A 17,270-nucleotide genomic window follows, 5' to 3' on the forward strand; every position below is an offset into this window, starting at 1 on the left:
GTGGTGGCCAGGAGAACCAGGATACGGAGTCTCCACTAGAGAGCAGGTGCAGCGGATCATCTTGACTCTACTAAACCTAAGGCCAGGCAAGCTGTGGCTCTCAGAGGAAAGCAAGCCCCCTTTCCATCGCCACTTCCTCCTCCCAGAGCTAGATTGTGTCAGCACCCACATGTGCTGCTCAGGCCGTGGTTTGCCACTTCTGTGGCTAGCATAGGGCTCAGGAAGTGACTCTCTTTTACGTTCTGTCGGGGTTGCCCGTCACACTTTCCGATGGCTGAGGGGCCCCAACGGAAACCTAGACAACTTGGACTGGAATGCCTCTGGGTACAGCTCCCACCCATGAAGGACTTTGAAAGGTGAGAAGAAGCCTGAAGAGGCCACACATGAGGTGGGAAAGAATTTGGGGACAAATAGGTAGTCATGGGAAAAGACAGGTTCCTAAGAGAGACGCTTATCCCTGAATGGGGAGGTGCAAAACCACCCCCTCTTTGAGACCCCTGAGACCTAGGCTAGGTGGGAAGGGCCACAAAGAGTGGCGCTGAGGCCTGAAGCAGAGGGTCCCTCATGGGCTGGGGAGTAGCTCAGTGGTAGAGAACTTTTCTAGTTTGTTCAATGCCCCAAGTTAGATTCCCACCAACACACACACACACACACACACACACACACACACACACACACACACACGCATGCACACACGATAGGGAATTTGACACTAGGTACATCTTGTGGCAAATCTAAGGCAATTGTGTTCTACGTGACTTGAATAAAAGTCCTCAGAGCCCTACAGAGAGTTGAGCCAGACTGAGTTAGGTTGGGCTTAAAATGGAGGCAACCGAGATATACAGAGTTGGAGGAGGTGCTACAGTCTGCACCTCAGGGAGGTAAAGGGAGGAGGCAGCTGACTATCTAGACAGGCTGTCAGGCTCTTTCCTGCTGCAGGTTGCTATGCAGAGACCGAAAGAGGCTGCAGTCCTTGGACCTCAGTCCCTCCCTGTACAATCCTCTCCTGGATCTGAATCTGTGAGACACTGGGCTCAGAGGACAACCCATCCTGTGGTGTTCTCTCTGCTCTCCCCACCCCCAGCTGCGTGTGCAGCCCGCTTTGCTGCAGAAATCTCTGGAAGCTCCCTGGGCAGGAGAGGGAGGGGGGTTGTTACATAAGAGCCCTAGTGATGAGCAGGAAGTCGAAGCAGCCTTTACATTCAAAAAGCAGCGTTTCCACCCAGCCCAGAAAGGCAGGAATAGAAACAGGGGTTATTTCTGGCCCCTCACCACCGCCCAGCCCAGCGCCAGGCTGCTCAGCTTCTCGGTGGGTAAGCTTGCATTCTGCAGACCTGCCAGGAGGGAGAAGGGAGGAGCAGGCACCTTCTGGGGTTACCTGATTCAGAACTGTCCTCAGCTACCCCACTCTAACAGTGTCAGGGTGCTTGCTTCCTCCGGCTTTCCTTAATCTCTGGAGATTTCTTTTCCCATGCTCGAAGCCCCCCACCCCCACCCCCACCCCCCAGCACACATTTACTCTGTGGCAGGCTTTGGGCTCAGTGCTTCCAAGGGTCTATCCTCACAATGCCTTATGAGGTAGGTCTCTGTCTCAGCCTCATTTCATTGCTGGAGAACGATGCACAGAGAGGGCAGGTAACTTGTTCAAGGTCACAGAGCTGGTCAGAGGTAGAACTGGGTTTCTATTCAAAACGGTCCGGCTTCAGAACCTTTTGTTCTCTGGGGTCCCTCGCTTTCTCTATGCAGTTCTTGGGTAGGTTGGAAATAGGAAACAGACAGACAAACAGATCACTTCTATTCATGTCATATTTACTGACCAAACATGTCTGCTCTACGATATAAAAACAGCAACGAGACTCCTCCTACCCTGCTGTTGCTGCTGCACAACCCAGTGGAGGCAAATATGCCCGAAAACCAGGAGCGTGCCGGGTGTGGCGGCCCAGGCCTGTAATCCCAGCACTTGGGAGGTCTAGACAGGAGGGTCAGGGGCTCAAGGTCATCCTCAACTACATAGGGAATTTAAGGGTAGTCTGGGAAACTCAAAAGTCTGTTTCCCTCCAGTCCAGGTGCAGAGGGTCCTCATGGTGGTGCAGTGCGCATGCCTCGAAGCTGACACTGGACATCCAGCTGACTTCTGCTGACTCAAAATTTTAAAAGAATGAAAGAGAAAAGAACAATGGCAGCAGTACGACATCATCTCTCACGGGCAGCAGTATGACACCTTCTCTCGTGGGGAAACGCAGCTAGTCCTTGATCTCTCTGCCACCTCCTCACGCACACCCCAGCCTGTCAGAGAGCCAAGTCGCCATTTATAAAAATCACAAGAAGCAGCAGGACGTGATGACACCCATCCAAAATCCCAGCCCTCGGGAGGCAGAGACCAGAGGGTCAACCACAAATTGGAGACTAGCTTGATTTACAAACAAAACAAAAAAGAAAAGAATGTTAAGCACAGGGTCTGAGTCCAAGGAGGGAGCACTGTTGTCCTAGACAGGGCTTCTGTGAGTGTCTGCTGTTTCTGGAGCTCCCACAGGCAGCATCGACTCCAAGGCAAAAAGACATTGCAGGAAATGGACAACCAAATTCACTGAGAGGCAGCTTAGCCCGTAGGGCCGTCTACTTTTTTTGGCATGGTAGCAATATGATGGCTGGGACACTGGGTAGGAGAGATTGTCCTTTTTCTTTCCCCAGTCATTTTCCTATCTGCTGCCTCCATATGGAAATCCAGATACTCATGATGAGCTGAACAGGGGAAGTGGTACCCACACCAGGAGAAGAGCTTCCTGCAGGTGGTCACACCGACAAGGCTAACTGCTGTCCTTAGAGTATTGGGGGGGGGGTGGCTTCTGCCTTACTCTGCGCACAGACAGCATTGCTGTTCCTACACACAGGCAGAGGGGGTCTTTGGAACTTAGAGGACTCAGTTTCCATCCAATGCAGGGGCAGAGGGTTGTCATGGCAGCATGCATGCCTCGAAGCTGACACTGGACTCGGGGTAAAATGTTCACTTAAATAGAACACATGAGGTCCTCTGATTCATTATTAAAACTGTCAAAAAGTCGATTTTCTGGGAAGCAGAAGTAAGCAGATCTCTGTAAGTTCAAGGCCACCTTGGTCTTCATAGTGAGTTCCAAGACAGCCAGGGCTGTGTAGAAAGACCCTGAGCCGGGCGGTGGTGGCACATGCCTTTAATCCCTTTAAGCACTTGGGAGGCAGAGGCAGGCGGATTTCTGAGTTCGAGGCCAGCCTGGTCTACAGAGTGAGTTCCAGGACAGCCAGGGCTACACAGAGAAACCCTGTCTCGAAAAACAAAACAAAACCCAAAAAACAAACAAACAAACAAACAAACAAACAAAAGACCCTGTCTCAAAAAAAATGTGGTAAAATACTGTATATTTAAATTTTATCATTTTAACCTCTTTAATTATTTGTATAATCCAGGGTCATTAATTACATTATCAACTGTCCACTTCCAGAACTTCTGAATCCTTCCAAACAGAAAGTCTACACCCATTAAACCATGATTCTGTCCCCGTCTCCCACATCTTGTGGCCTCTGTCTCCCTTTGGAGTTTCATGTAAGGCTGACACCCTCTGTAGCCTTTGGTGTCTGATTTATTTCTCGTGGCAAGATGTTTTCATGGACTGTTTTTTTCCTTTCATGTTTTTTTTTTCCAGATAGGGTGTGTGTGTGTGTACACGCGAATGTGCACATGCCTGTCTTTGCCTGTTCTGTAGTCTCAATCTGTAGACTAGGCTGGCCTCAAACTCAGAGACCTGCCTGTCTCTTGCCAAGTGCTGGGATTAAAGACGTGCACCACTGCACCCAGCTATCACGATTCTTCCTACCGTAGTGTTCCCATATGACGGAATTATGCACCACGTCACACATATTTCACATTTTGTGTGTCCACTTATCTTAACATGGGTGAAGGGTGGTTTCCGTTTAAATGGTTTTTATGTCCATTGGTGTTTTGCTTGTATGTGAGGGTTTCTGGTCACTGGAGTTGCAGACGGTTATGAGCTGCCCTGTGAGTGCAGGGAATTGAACCTGGTCCTCTGGAAGGGGGAGTCAGTGCTCTTAACCACTGAGCCATCTCTCCAGCCCCTAAATATTGTTTTTATTTTATGTGTGTGAATGATTTGCCTGCATATATGTCCTTGTGCCATCATGTGTGTGTGGTACCTGTGGTGGTCAGAAGAGAGCGTCTCAGGTACCCTGGAAGTGGAGTTACAAAGAACTGAACCACCATGAGTGGTGAGACTTGAACTCACACCCCTGCAGGAACAGCAGGTACTCTTCAGCACCCAGCGCCCTCTTTACCTCCTCACCTTTTGATTGCAGTGAACAAAGCTGCTGAAAAGCTTGGCAAGTGTTGTGGATGTAGAATTTTCATTTTTTATCCTGTGGCGATAGCCGTTTGGTGTAGGTGACAGCTGACTGCTGTGAGCGTACGCCTCTAGGATAGGCTTTCTGATGGTGCAGTTGTTTTGTTTTCTTGAGACAGAGTCTCACTATATAGCTCAGCCTACATTTGGGCACATGATCCCCCTGCTTCTACCTGCTGAGCGCTGTCTCAGGTGTACACTGCCACACCTGCTGTTCTTTCTGGGTAGCGTTTATACAAAGACTCTGCCCCCCAAGCCATGCCCTCATACTGGCTGCGTGGCTGGTGTAGGACAGGACTTGGGTCTTTCAGTGGCAAGGCCCTTGGGCGATTCTCTTTAGGAGTGAGTTGACAGGGGCCCATGCTCTTCCCCTGGGCTCTGGGTAGGTTTTTCACCATCAGCCCAGCCGCAGCCTGCTTTTCCCTGGTAACACCCATGCTGTCTCACTTTTTCTCTCCCAGGCTAAATATGGAGTGTGAAACTGCTCTTCTTCCCAATTTAGCATTTGAATTTAAGTGAGAACTGAATGTGGCTGGTTTGCTGACTCCCATCTGTGTGTGAGAAAGGGCTTGCAGTCTGATGGGGGACTAGACTAGGGAACAGGCACTAAGGGCATGGGCTGGTGGCAACAGCAGATGCCTGGCAAGACAGGTGTGATGGGGCCTGGGGGGACACCTGGCAGCTTGCAGGTGATGATACAGTCTGAGCTGAGACTTGTGCACCTGTAGGAGCTGGCCCAGTGGTGTGGGACAGTGGGGGAGGGGAATGATTTGAGTTGACTTGGCTTCTGTCTGCTGAGCACAAGACACAGAACGTGGGGCAGGAGTTGGCCCAGGAGCTTTCTTGGTCTCCAATTCTCCCCTCTCTTCCTCTTCTTCCTCTTCATGCTGGAAGTGAAAGTGACCTGGGCCAGAGATGTCTGGTCACATGATCACTTTTGTTTTGTTTGCCTGTTTTGTTTTGTTGTTAGTCTCTTATGAGGCCTTGCCTGGCACGGAACTTATGAAGACCAGGCTGGGCTGGAGCTTGGCGTGACCCTTCTGCTTCTACTTCTTGAGGGCTGGGATTACAGGTGTTCTCTACCATGCCCCCCACATGACCACCTTCTGCCTAGGCCACTCAGAAAGTGGACCTGGCAGGCCCAAGGTGGACATGGAACAAGAGGAGGATCTGGAGGGCATCGTGGGAAATCAGTTAAGAAGGACCTTTGCTTGTTTTACCCAAACCATCCTTCTCAGGGGGATGAACTAAGTCATTCTCACATCTCTTCCTCGTATTGGTTGAAACTGAGTCATGGTTTTGGTTTAGAATGGATCGGGTGGAAATCTTGGCCAAAGAAAACCTTTTGTTGGCACTGTGAAAAAGCTGTCTGGAGGGTCATGGCCCTGCCAGACGCAGCTAAGGGCTGCCGGTGTAAAACGCACCATCAATATTTCAAGCAACATTATTTATTGATCACTTATCTGGGACAAAAGGAGAAGGTAGCTCATCACGGATACGAGCCTGCTGGGGTAAGTTTGGGCAAGAGGTCAGAGAAAGGTAGGCCATTGACAAGGATTCTCTACCCTGTCAGCCCCTGCAAGAATTCTTGAGGATTTTGAGATGGGGTTTGGGGTTTTGTTCTCTTTTCCAACTCCACAATATTCTGGATGAATATACAAAAAAAGACTAGAAGTTAGGGAATCCTGGAGCAGACCTGAGCTGCCACTGTGGCCAGGTCCAGGGGTGTAACAGCTATGAGACATCTTTCCCCACACCCCCAACTCTGCCCTTCCCCTTGTCCCACCCCCAAAACCCACTTCAGTAGGTGTCTCTTAGATGCTACTTTGGAAGCCCAGCTTAGGTCCTTCTTGAAGGAAGCCTGGCATTTCCCCTGCATACAGAACTGGGCAGATTCCTTCTCAGACAGGTTGTTTCTCTGAATCTGTCTGTCCAGCTCTTGTTCAGAGTGGTGGGGGTGCACATAGACTGGGGCTCAAATAGAGATTACTGGATTACCCACAGCTATCCTTTCTACCCTCAAAAACGTTTTTTCTCCTTTGGTCTCTCATTCCAGGGAGCAGAGTTTGAGGCATTCTGGTCTTCAGGCCCTAAGCCATTGGAGAGATTGTGCTTTGCTAGGGGTTAGAATCCCACATCGGGAGGGAGCTGCGCCACCTAGTGGGCCTTTTAACGTCTTGCAGGTAGAGCTCCCACAGTCGCCACCTTCAGCTTACTCTTGGATAAAAACCCAGACAAGCCGCTGTCCAGCTCTCAGGACTACGTTGAGATGTCCGTTCCTTCCTTAAGCCAGCCATGAGACCTAGAACTGAGAGAAAACAACTATGGCGTTTGAGAGGGAAATGATCATGCACTAGCTGAAATGTAAGTTAGTAGGAAAGCCAGTAGGGTCTTTTGACCCGGAAACAGTTTGTTCCTGTCATCCAGAATGCCGCAGATACAGAGACCACTCTTTAGGGCCCCAAGTTCCTCCCTCCAATCTCTGTTAGCTTTCCAGTAGGCTGAGCAAGGCTGAACTTAGCTCTGCTAATCACGGTAGAGCTGGCACATGCTAGAGGGAGCTGCTGGGTTTCCTCTGACGTCAGGGTCTGGAAATCCCATTTTAAGCAGGTTCTTGGGAGGTTGGAACACCCACAAAAAAGGGAGGAGAAGCCAGATGAAGCAGCTTCAGGCCTGAGGCCATCATAGTCTGGAACACAGGCCCGGAGGGGTGCCTAATATTCCCAGGAGACCTGGGCACGTGACATGGCACTAAACTCTATCCCTAAAGCTAATAATACTTCTCAAAGGCCCCTGATTTAGTGCCCTCCACCTGGCTCCAACAGAGGTCTTTCCCTCTAGCCTGAGAAGATCTGCGGCAGAGGAGAGAGGCCTAGGGAATGAGTGACAGTATGAGGTCGCTCAGACCCAGTGTGTCCCACCGGCCAACCTCCTAAAAGGCTTCCTGGTTATTCTTTGTCACCCTCCATCTATCCTCTCCTCCACTGCAACACATGGGGCAGACCCTGTGCCTAGAGTTCTGGAAGCTCAGATGTTTCCATGGTAACAGAACAAGGAGCTTGGAAGTCTGAACATACTCCTTTTGACAGGAAAACTCCAGATGTATTTGTAGCGAATGGCCATTCAGAATCTGGCAGTGGTCTCCTACCCACAAGTAGTGTGTGTGTGTGTGTGTGTGTGTGTGTGTGTGTGTGTGTGTGTGCGCGTGTGTGTGTGATGTAGCAAATGAAACTTACATAGAATGCCTAACTTGTTTTCCTGGCTATGTGGTAAGCGCTAGCATAGCACTACAGCATTTTACTTTCTGGGAATCTTCTAGAATGAGTCTCTTCCTCTCCTTTTCAATAATAAAAAAAAAGGAATCAAATTCCTCTAGGGCTGCGCTGGCTAGTTTCTGTGTCAGCTTGACATAGGCTAGGTCCATCTGAGAAGAGAAAATCTCAGGAACTGCCTCCATCAAATAGGCAAACCTGTGGTGTATTTTCTTAATTGTTGACAGATGTGGGAGAGCCCAGTTCCCTGTGGCCAGTGAGGCTTGGGAAGAGATACAAAAGTGGACTGAGCAACCCATGAGGAACAAGAAAGTGAGCAGTGTTCCTCCATGGCCTCTGCATCAGCTCCTGCCTCCAGGTTCCTGCCTTGGGTTCTGCCCTGACTTTCCTCAGTGATGGAGTGTGAGCTGAGAGTTGCACGCTGAAATAAACCCTTTCCTCCCAAGTTGCTTTTGCTCATGGTGTTTATCGAAGCAATGGAAACATAACTTAGGCAGGGGCCAGTGGAGGAAGGAATGCCTTCAGAGGGCTGCTTGACAAGAGTATTCCAGAGTGGGCAAAGGGCCCTTGTGTATTTATTTTTACATATTTTATTTTATATATTTATTATTCATTTGTCTATCTATTTACTTTTGAGATAGGGTTTCTTTGTGTAGTCCTGGCTGTCCTGGAACTCACTCTGTAGACCAAGCTGGCCTCAAACTCAGGATCTGCCTGCCTCTGCTTCCTGAGTGTTGGGATTAAAGGCATGTGCCACCATCCAAAAGGGGCCTCTTATATCCTCACATCTCAGTTCTGGAAGTTCTGATAGTTTGGCTCCAGTATGGCAGGCATACTGCCCTGATGCCAGGGAGGGAGTCTATGTACCTGGGCTCTTTGCCCACCTTAGGGACTGGAGTCTAGGCTGCCGCTCCACTGTCTTCCACCGTGATCTGTTTTCCTTCCAGTCTGAGATGCTGCTGTTTCTTTGCTCCCTTTTCCCTCTCTGCTGCTCTGCCACCTGAGCTTCCTCCTCCTGGGTTCTGGCCCTACAGAGCCCCCTGCCCAGCAAGCTATGTCTCACAGACCCCTCATCTTCTCCTAGCACTGGCCAGCAGCCAGGGCTCCACCTTTTCTGGTTCCATGCTAAAACACTTCTGGTTCCAGGCTTTGGTGTCATTTGTCCCCAAAACCTATAGAGCTGGTTTTCCCAGACACCTTCCTTTGAGTCTTCTCTCTCCTCATCCACTCCAGCAGTCCTGGGTTTTTCTACCCTATCTTCAGCTCTGTTCAAAGCCTCCTAGCCCATTTCCCCCTCTGGCCACCTCACTGCTATCCTGTCCCTAAAGTGTCCATCTGGCAATTTCCATGGGCTACTAAAGGATCTACTGAGGTCTTGGGACATGATTCTGGGGTGTAAAGCAACTTATGGGGGTGAGGACCCTTAAACTACTCTTCTCAGATGGAGCAACTCTCCTGGGTTCCATCTGGCCCTTTTCTCTCCCCTCACCGCTAGGTTTCACTTCCCAGCGAGGTCCCTCCCATTTATTGGCTTGGCGGGTCACGAACAACACAGAGGCCACAATAAAGGATCTGTCAGAGTTTCGTTTATTGGCTCGTCCAGTGCCAAGGTCCAGTGGGCACCGTGGAACTAGGAGCCTCTCAGCTCCTGCATTTCCTTCCCTTTACAGGTTCCACTTGGCCCAATGAGGCTGCCAGAACCCGGGCCAGGGGTGGGATCCAGGTTGGTTCTGACGGGGGGGGGGGGGGCGGGCGGGTGAGGGGTTGCTTGGCACAGGAAGGGGAGCCCATGGCAAGGTACGATGGATCCCCTTTATAGGAGAGGAAAGGAGCCAGCTTGGCAGGGCCGCTGCAGTGGAGCCTAGGAGTAGGGGAGTCCAGCCTACTGCATGAATGTATAAAAGGGGTCAAGGGTGGAAGGGGAGGAAGGAGTCCCTCGGAGCCTCGTTCTGTCAAGGGCTTGAGTCCTGAGGTTCAGAGACCAGCAGGGGTGGATATAGAGAAAGAAAGACCTGGGCTGACGTAGGGAGGAGGTGACCACTTTCACCCAACCTCCTCAGCATGCACACCCTTGGATCTCACCTCTTTTATTTATTTATTTATTTTTTTTGGTAGAATACACAGCCCTACCAACCACAGTTCTGGCATGGCCATGCTGCTTATTGAAAGCCCGTGTCTCCACGAATGGTTGTTCCCGAGGAACACCCTCCTCCCAGGCAGGCCTGCCCCGTTTCTTCCCCTTCTCAAGGTCCCCTCCCTGGGGGGGGCGGGAGGGGAGCAGGCAGGTCAGGCCTCAGAGAAGGGATGGCCATGGTCAGCAAGGCACTGGACTGGCAGGGCGGGACTGGAGCAGCAAGAAGAGCCGCGCTGGCTGCGGAGCCGCCACCTCCGCAAGGGCGTGGTCATCACATCCGCCCTCAACCTCCTCTTTGCCAAGCCCCCTCTGGAGGAGTATTCATGGGAAGGGGGTACTGGAAACAGCCATCTAGGGGGTTTGCGGGTCTGAAACACTTGGGGCTAGTGGCCCACTGTTTGAGGGGCCGAGGCTGCAGCTCTTCTCAGTGCTTGCTATTGTCCTACAGATGGAGGGGAGGGGGGAGCCGAGTCTCTCAAGCTGAGTCGCCCCCTCCAGAACTCTTCTTCTTGGGCCGGGTCTTCAGCGTCTTGGAAGCCGGTGGCTAGGCAGAGAGGATCATGGGGCTCAGCTTGTTCCCACTGTATCTTCCCATCGCCCCAAGACCACGGCCTGTATCCTCACCTCAGCTTTGGCTACTTTTTTGATAGGTTTGGTCCTCTTGGGTGCCTTGTCTCCCAGGTCATCTTCTGAGGTCTCTGTTCGGGGATCTGGCTGGCTTGTGCTAGGCCTTAGACTCAGGGCAGGCTCGTCTCCTGGTTTCAGGGGAGGAAAAGAGAATGAGGACCCAGGGGTCTCTCTGGTCTTTTTAGCTCTAGCCTCCTTCCCACAGCTCAGGGTCTGCCAGTACCTAAGTCCTCGATAGTGTCCAGGAGACCCACAGGGCCGGGTTGGAGGCGGCCATCTGGCCCTTGCAGCGGTAATGCATCCTCATCTCGGATGAGAGTCAGGTCCTGCATGCTGAAGCTCCGGAGCTTTTCCGACAGCACCCCCTGGCCCTAGGGTCACCACCACGCACCAAGAGAGCAGGAGGAAGGGGCGGGGTGGAGACAGAGGTTATTGTGGTGCTGGGATATTTTCCCTTTGGTCAGATGAGGAAACTGACCAGACAGAAGAAACAGGGCTGGAGCCTGGAGCTGCACAGCCCAAAGTCTCCCAGGTCTAAAGGTAGGGTGGATGCCAAGGGGCCTGGGCAGGACATAAGATGAACACGGTGGCTCCAGGAGTCTGGGCTCCCTCATCTCACCTTGGCAGCAGCTGTGACTGCAGCATTGGCAGCCAGGTTCAGGCCCCTCTTGCCCACCCTCATCATGGTCTCATAGCTCTTCTCTCGGGCTTGTGTGATGTATTCGTCGATCTCCTAGGGGGATGAGAGACCTGAGAGGTGAGGCTGCAGGCAAGTGACCTTTGCTCACAACTGTGCGAAGACACTGCCCGCCCCAGGGAGCTAGGCTCTGCCTGGTTACCCATAGGAAATATTTGTAGCTGGAGGCATGGGGATGTCTCAGATGGGCCAGGCTGGGAAGGGCTCAAGGAAGGGGCAAACCTTTTCCTTGTTGGACAGTGTTGGATGCACGAACTTGCGGTAGAGAACGCTGGAACCCTTGGTGTAAGGGGACAGCAGCCATATCACAAAGGCAATCTTGAGCTCAAAGTAGAAGGGGAACCTGTTGGGCGGACAGAGGTGTGCTCAGAGCAGGAGCGGGAAGGGATACACTGGATTTAGCGTCATGGAACCTGGACAGCTCCCACCCCTTAAGTGGTCTGAGGCCCTGTGGTTTTCAGGAGGACAGGGGTAGGAGTTGGGAACGTTAGACTGAGATTCATGTGGAAGGTAAGAAGAGACCCCATTTGGGGTACATGCCTGTAATCCCAGTATGGGAGACTGGTCACAAATTTGTGCCTACTCCAGGCTACCTAATACCTTATCTCAAAATAGACCACAAAACCAAAGGCCAAGCATGGGGGCACATCCCTGAATCTTAGGCGCCTGGGAAGTAGAAGCAGGAGGATCAGGAGTTCAGGGCCAGTCTGGGGAGCACAAGACACTGTTTTAAAAAACAAAACAAAGCAAAAGGAGACCCCATGAGGAATTCCAGCAAGCGGCTCCCCTTCCTCCACTTTAAGTCCTAGCACCCCTTCCTTCCAACGCCCCCATGCTGAGATCCAAATCCAGGGGAGCTCCCTGTCTGCCAGGTTCCCACCCTCCCTCCATGAGAAGAACCAGGATGGAGTCTGGGTCTTGATCCTGCTGCCATAATGCTCCTCAGTTCCCCCCCCCCCCCAGGATTGGCCCCAGACATGCCTGGCAAGCTTGCTCCCATTGAGTTATCCCTGGTCTTTTGACGTTTCATTTTTCACGAGATTTACCTAGGCAGATCTTGGACTTGTAATCTTCTTCCCTCAGCCAAGTGGTTGTGTTACTACTGTGCACAACTCATGTGCACTAACTCTCATACTTTGTTTGTGTATGTGTGCATGTGTGTGCGTGAGTGAGTATGGAGGCCAGAGGTCATCCCTGGGTATTCTTGTCTCTCTGGCCTGGAGCTAGCAATCCCTAGTGAGCCGCCAATGGGGTCATAAGCTGGGAACTGAAGTTGAGGCCTCAAGTTTCCTCACCAAGCACTTAACCCACCAAGCCTTATCTCTGGGCCTTTGATATTTTTTTAATTAAATTTTGTTCTTGAAACCAGTCATGGTGGTGCATGACTTTAGTACCAGTGTTTGAGAAGCAGAGGCAGGTGGATCTCTGAGTTCCAGGACAGCCAGGGCTATACCGAAAACCTCTGTCTTGAAAAACAAAATAAATAAAATAATTTTTTCCCCTTTGAGACATAGTCTGCGTTGTTCTCCAGGGGTCTCCTGGAGTCACGTGACTGCCCTGCTTCCCCTCTCCATTTCCCACAGGCTGTAACACTCGCTCGGGCCACACCTTCCTTGTCTTCCACATCTTCACAAAGCCCTCATCGAAGGCCCCTCCTTCACCTGTACCCAGGGAATCTAGACTTATCACCCCATCAGCTGGCAAACAGGAGAGCTTTATCTCCAAGTAAAATGATATTTTGTCTCCCAACGTTTAAGTTTTTGGGTTTTTTTTTTGTTTTGTTTTTCGAGACAGGGTTTCTCTGTGTAGCCCTAGCTGTCTGGAACTCACTCTGTAGACCAGGCTGGCCTCGAACTCAGAAATCCGCCTGCCTCTGCCTCCTGAGTGCTGGGATTAAAGGCGTGCGCCACCACTGCCCTGCGTTTAAGTTCTTTTATCTCTCATTTAAAAAATGTTTTTGGAAGTCATGGACAATTTTATTGGAGTTTTAATGAAAAACAAAGAGAAATGAACAATTCCAGGGTAGGCAAGCTTTAAACTCAGCAGTTTCCTGGAAGAAAAGCACAGGAGAGAGAAGGAAGGAAGCCAGGCCATGTAAGCCAGTATGGAGGGCAGACATGGGACCCACACGCTGTCACATGGTGGAAAAAGAGTAAGAAAACCGAAAATGTTGGGGAGGCATTCCCTAAGTGTTAAGAAAAGCATGTTTGGAAAAGAGATGACTCAGTGTCTAAGAGCACTGGCTGCTTTTGCAGAGGACCTGGGTTCAGTTCCCAGCACCCACACGACAGCTCACAACTCCAGCTCCAGGGGATCTGATAGCTTCTTCTGGCACCAGGCATACAGCAGGTGCAGTCACACGTACACGGCAAAACATCCGTGAATAGAAAATACGGGTTTGTTTGTTTTTTTTAAAAAGAAACATTTGGGTTGTGGTGCAGGTGCAGTATACACCTGTAATCCTGAGGCAGGAGGATGATTTTAAGGCCAACATGGGCCATATAATGGGTTCCATGCTAACTCAGCCAGGGCTACATAGTGAAACTCTATTTGAAAAAAAAAAAGAAAGAAAGAAAGAGAGGGGATGGGGGTGGGGAGAGAAGGAGGGAGGGAGGAGGGAGGGAGGGAGGGAGGGAGGGAGGGAGGGAGGGAGAAGAAAAAGAAAATTATGCTTTCCTGAATTAAGAAAAGGCAAGCAGACTCAGGAAGGTGCATGGCTGCAGCCAGTAAGCTTCTGCCTCTTTTCAAAACTTTAATCATGTATATGATATGTGTGTGCATACACATGCATGTGTGTGTGTGCATGTGTATGTTGGGTGCAGGCACTTGCCACAGTGCATCTGTGGGAGTCTGAAAAGACAGTATCTGGACCTGACTCCCTCCTTCCTCTTACAGGGCTTTCAGGGGTCAAACTCAGGTCAGCAGGCTTTGAGCGGATACAGCAAGAGCTTTGTTGATGAACCACCGTGCTGTCCCCTGCCCTGAGATTATGTAGCCCAGGCTGGCCTCAAAACTGCAATGATACTCCTACCTTATCATCTCTAGGGCTGGAATTATGGGTGATTCAAATTCCAATATACTTTACTCTTATTTAAGAGGTATTTGCTCACCCAGGAAACATTACTGAGCAGATTCGGACATATTCCCTGTCCCTGTAATGCTATAATATTTTAGGCCTATTTGTGCCTGCAATACCTCAGAAATACAAGCATTCAGTGTCAATACAATTGAACTACATGTTTGTTCCACAATCAGGGGAGAGAAGGTTTAGGGACTGGTGATCTGTCTACTGTCACAGCAGAGCAGACACACACCCATCCACTCAGTTCCCCTGTGGCGCTGTGGGAACTGTGTCACCAGAAAGAAATGTGGCAGTTTTGTTTTGCTTGAAGTAGGATAGCCCCAGCTGTTCTGGAACTCGCTATGTAGATCCGCCTGCCTCTGCCTCCCAGGTGCTGGGCTTAAAGGAGTGGACATCATGCCTCGTCTGTTCTTACTGTGCTGGCATCAAGCGTGAAGAGCCGTATTAAGGTTGCTGAGGGACTGTTGGGAGTTGGGGTGACCCTAGCCTGGGTCCAAATCTTCTGCCTATCTGTCTGGTTAGAGAAAGAAAGAGATCTGGGTCCTGAGATGCAAGGAGGGGTCACTGGACCTCACCAGGACAGTATTATATCCGTAAGTGTCTCAGCTGTGGTGAAGAAGGCGAAGACTATCCAGTACATCATCCATTTTACCTGAGGGACAAAGGGCAGCATTAACCGGGGCTTAGGGCTGAGGAGCTATAAACAGCCAAAGTTCCCAGCCTGTCAGCTCCTCATACTGGGTTAAGTTGAGGAAAATAGGACCTGGGAGAGAGATACCCAAGACCTCACAATTGCCAATCATGTCAAACCTGGGGAGAGGGAACACCCCAGAACCTCTTTTGCCCAGGGTCTTGTTGGATAGTGTGGCATAGCCACTCTACTCCCATCTGTAATACACACACACACACACACACACACTCACCCTTATACATTTGTTACACAGCATAAGGTTATGCACTCACATATTCCTTCACGTTTTTGGTCTTCACGGCCTTGTAGGAAGAATAGGCTGGGTACAGGGTGCCAAAGATGAGCCTAGCATGGAAGCAGCATGGTCAGCGGGTCATCCTTCCTCCTGGCCTGTCCCCTGGGTGCTAAGGAGCAAAGGGACGGATCTCCCAAGCATCAGTTGTCTGAGGAGCTCTGGTCAGGGATTAAAGTCAGAGCCTTTGGAGATACACACCCGTGGGACCCTCCCCCAGTCTGTTTATTCCTTTAGTCCTTGACATGGAAGATCCAGAGGCCAGAGGCTCCAGTGGTCCTTCCAGTCAGGATCCTTGGCTTGTACACTGGCGTGCCATGGGAGCTGAGGGGCTGCTCACTGCCATGAGATGTCTTCCTTCTTGGCCTAATGCCTATTTAACCCACCCCTCCATACTCTCCCTCTCCTTGTCTGAGACAGGCTGGGTAGGGCCAGGTCCCCAGGGGACCCTAACATCACCAAACAGGGCACCCAACCTGACAGTCAAAGAACTATTGTGGTCCTGGGCCTATAGGGCACAGGTGCGGGAGGCACAAAAGACTTATAACCCCAATACCGACCTGCATGGCCCAGAGTCAGGTACAGAAGACCTGAGCTTAAGACTCTATCTGAGCATCTCTCTAGAGATTACAGAAAGGATACAGGTAAGGGAGAAAGAGTCATGTATCCCATAGGGCGTTTACCCAGGCCAGAAAGAAAAGTAGTCACCCTTGAATGCTACATGGAGAGATAAGGCCTGTAGGGGCTGGGAAAAGGAAACCCCAGTGGGTTGAGAGGAAGCCAGGACACAAGCATGTGACAACACTCAATGGGAAGAAGGGTGGGGCTGCTGGGATGATAGTCCTGATGGAGGCTGAGGGGCAGAGCCCTAAAGTAGTGGAAGGGTTGGCTCTGAAGCCAGCACCTTCAAGTCTGTGTGATGCTTTTTGTCAAGGTAGGGAGGGCACTCACTGCCTGTGCTGGGTCCAATCCACAAGGCCAAATCTAGGCTTGTGTGTTTGTGTGAGGGAGGTATTTGTTCCTGTATCTGGGGGAGGTGCCAGGGCCACAGCTCCACAATGTGACTGTTACAATGTGCCTGGAATCAAGGCCACCAAATGTTATCCCAGTGGCTTTCGCAATCCTAAGCAGATATGCATCCATCCAGTTACCTCTCGACTTTTGTCTTCCATGCCCAGCCTGGATGCCTTAGGACAGGTGTCCTCATCCTATCACTAGCCAGAATCAAGAGGAAGGCCTGAGAGCTTTGGAGAGGCCCTAGGGAATGGTCCGTAGATCTGAGCTCCGGAATGATGAGGCCCCTGCCATACTCCCCTTAATCTCTTCCTGGAGGGAAAGGACGGTCGTGTATGCTCCTCCAGCCTAGATCTGCTCTGTGGGGGAGGGGATGTGCCCGCCTCCCCTTATAAATCAGGAGCTGCTCAGCCTCTAGGATGGGGGAGGGCGCAGGAGCAAGGCAATTAAGAATAAACGGGTTTTAAAAATAATATGGATGAGGTCCCTGGGAAACCAGGCCTGCCATGCTCCCCTTCCAGTCTTTGGTCCCACATCTCTATGTCTGGGGACACCACTTAGGGACCCTGGGTCAAACCATCCCAGGCTTGAATACCGCGCCCTCCACCACCGACCCTCTCATCCCCCACCCGGGCGAGCCCCGCCGCAGCCTCTGCGCACTCACACCACCAGGCGAGAGATGATCCAGGACACCATGGCGGGGCGGGGACCCAGCCCGGGTGAGGATGCAGCTGCCCGAGGCCGGCGGCTGAGGCAGCAGGAGCTGCTGTTAGCAGCGGCAGCCGCCGTGGGGTCAGCGGAGCGCGGAGTTGCCGTCGTTAAAGGGGAGGTCCCTGCCGCAGCGGCGGGCCGTGGGCGGTGGCGCCTCTTAAAGGGGAGGCCGCGGTGTCGGCGCGCCCCCCCAGCACCTGCTGTGCCTGGGCATGCGCCTTCACCCTCCGTGCCCAGCCTTCCTCTAAATCGCTAGTTCACGTTCCTTGAGCTTCAAGCTGGAGGCCAGAGTCCTGGCGCGGTTCCTTTTTGGTTCCATCCTTTGACATCAGCTTCGGCCCACCTCCCGCCCTGCCCACATC

At 51.5% G+C, this 17,270-nt stretch overlaps 1 protein-coding gene and 1 long non-coding RNA gene across 4 annotated transcripts; one reads left to right on the forward strand and one right to left on the reverse strand.

Annotated features, from left to right (window-relative positions):
* Window positions 1–1,175: 1,175 nt before the first annotated feature.
* LOC117719877 (uncharacterized) lies at window positions 1,176–8,138 on the forward strand. Its single transcript, XR_004608240.2, has 3 exons — window positions 1,176–1,309; window positions 2,062–6,752; window positions 7,888–8,138. It is a non-coding gene; the product is annotated as an uncharacterized LOC117719877 (long non-coding RNA).
* Window positions 8,139–9,738: 1,600 nt separating this feature from the next.
* Window positions 9,739–17,201, reverse strand: Reep2 (receptor accessory protein 2). 3 transcript variants are annotated; one of them, XM_076912831.1, is made up of 9 exons: window positions 16,862–17,193; window positions 15,826–15,928; window positions 15,164–15,334; window positions 14,776–14,852; window positions 11,341–11,461; window positions 11,041–11,154; window positions 10,645–10,792; window positions 10,419–10,549; window positions 9,739–10,338 (listed from the first exon to the last, which is right to left on the reverse strand). In XM_076912831.1, the coding sequence occupies exons 4-9, from the start codon at window positions 14,841–14,843 to the stop codon at window positions 10,270–10,272; spliced, it is 651 nt and encodes a 216-aa protein (XP_076768946.1). In that variant the 5' UTR covers window positions 14,844–14,852; window positions 15,164–15,334; window positions 15,826–15,928; window positions 16,862–17,193; the 3' UTR covers window positions 9,739–10,269. The 3 variants fall into 3 exon arrangements, with proteins under 3 accessions (XP_076768946.1, XP_034374478.1, XP_034374477.1); XM_034518587.2 differs by lacking the exon at window positions 15,826–15,928 and having other exon boundaries at window positions 10,645–10,786; window positions 15,164–15,236; window positions 16,862–17,201; XM_034518586.2 differs by lacking the exon at window positions 15,826–15,928 and having other exon boundaries at window positions 15,164–15,236; window positions 16,862–17,197.
* Between the last annotated feature and the right edge of the window lie 69 nt (window positions 17,202–17,270).

Source organism: Arvicanthis niloticus, chromosome 14 (assembly GCF_011762505.2).
Source record: "Arvicanthis niloticus isolate mArvNil1 chromosome 14, mArvNil1.pat.X, whole genome shotgun sequence".
Lineage (NCBI taxonomy): Eukaryota > Metazoa > Chordata > Mammalia > Rodentia > Muridae > Arvicanthis > Arvicanthis niloticus.

Bases quoted from the DNA above. Each gene is read 5' to 3' on its own strand.
- Reep2 (XM_034518586.2), bottom strand. From the start codon at position 16,893: ATGGTGTCCTGGATCATCTCTCGCCTGGTGGT. The intron at 11,155-11,340 runs GTTTGCCCCTTC...TCATCCCCCTAG, and splicing joins CACTGTCCAACAAGGAAAAG to GAGATCGACGAATACATCAC. The intron at 10,339-10,418 runs GTGAGGATACAG...CTCTCTGCCTAG, and splicing joins AAAAAGTAGCCAAAGCTGAG to CCACCGGCTTCCAAGACGCT.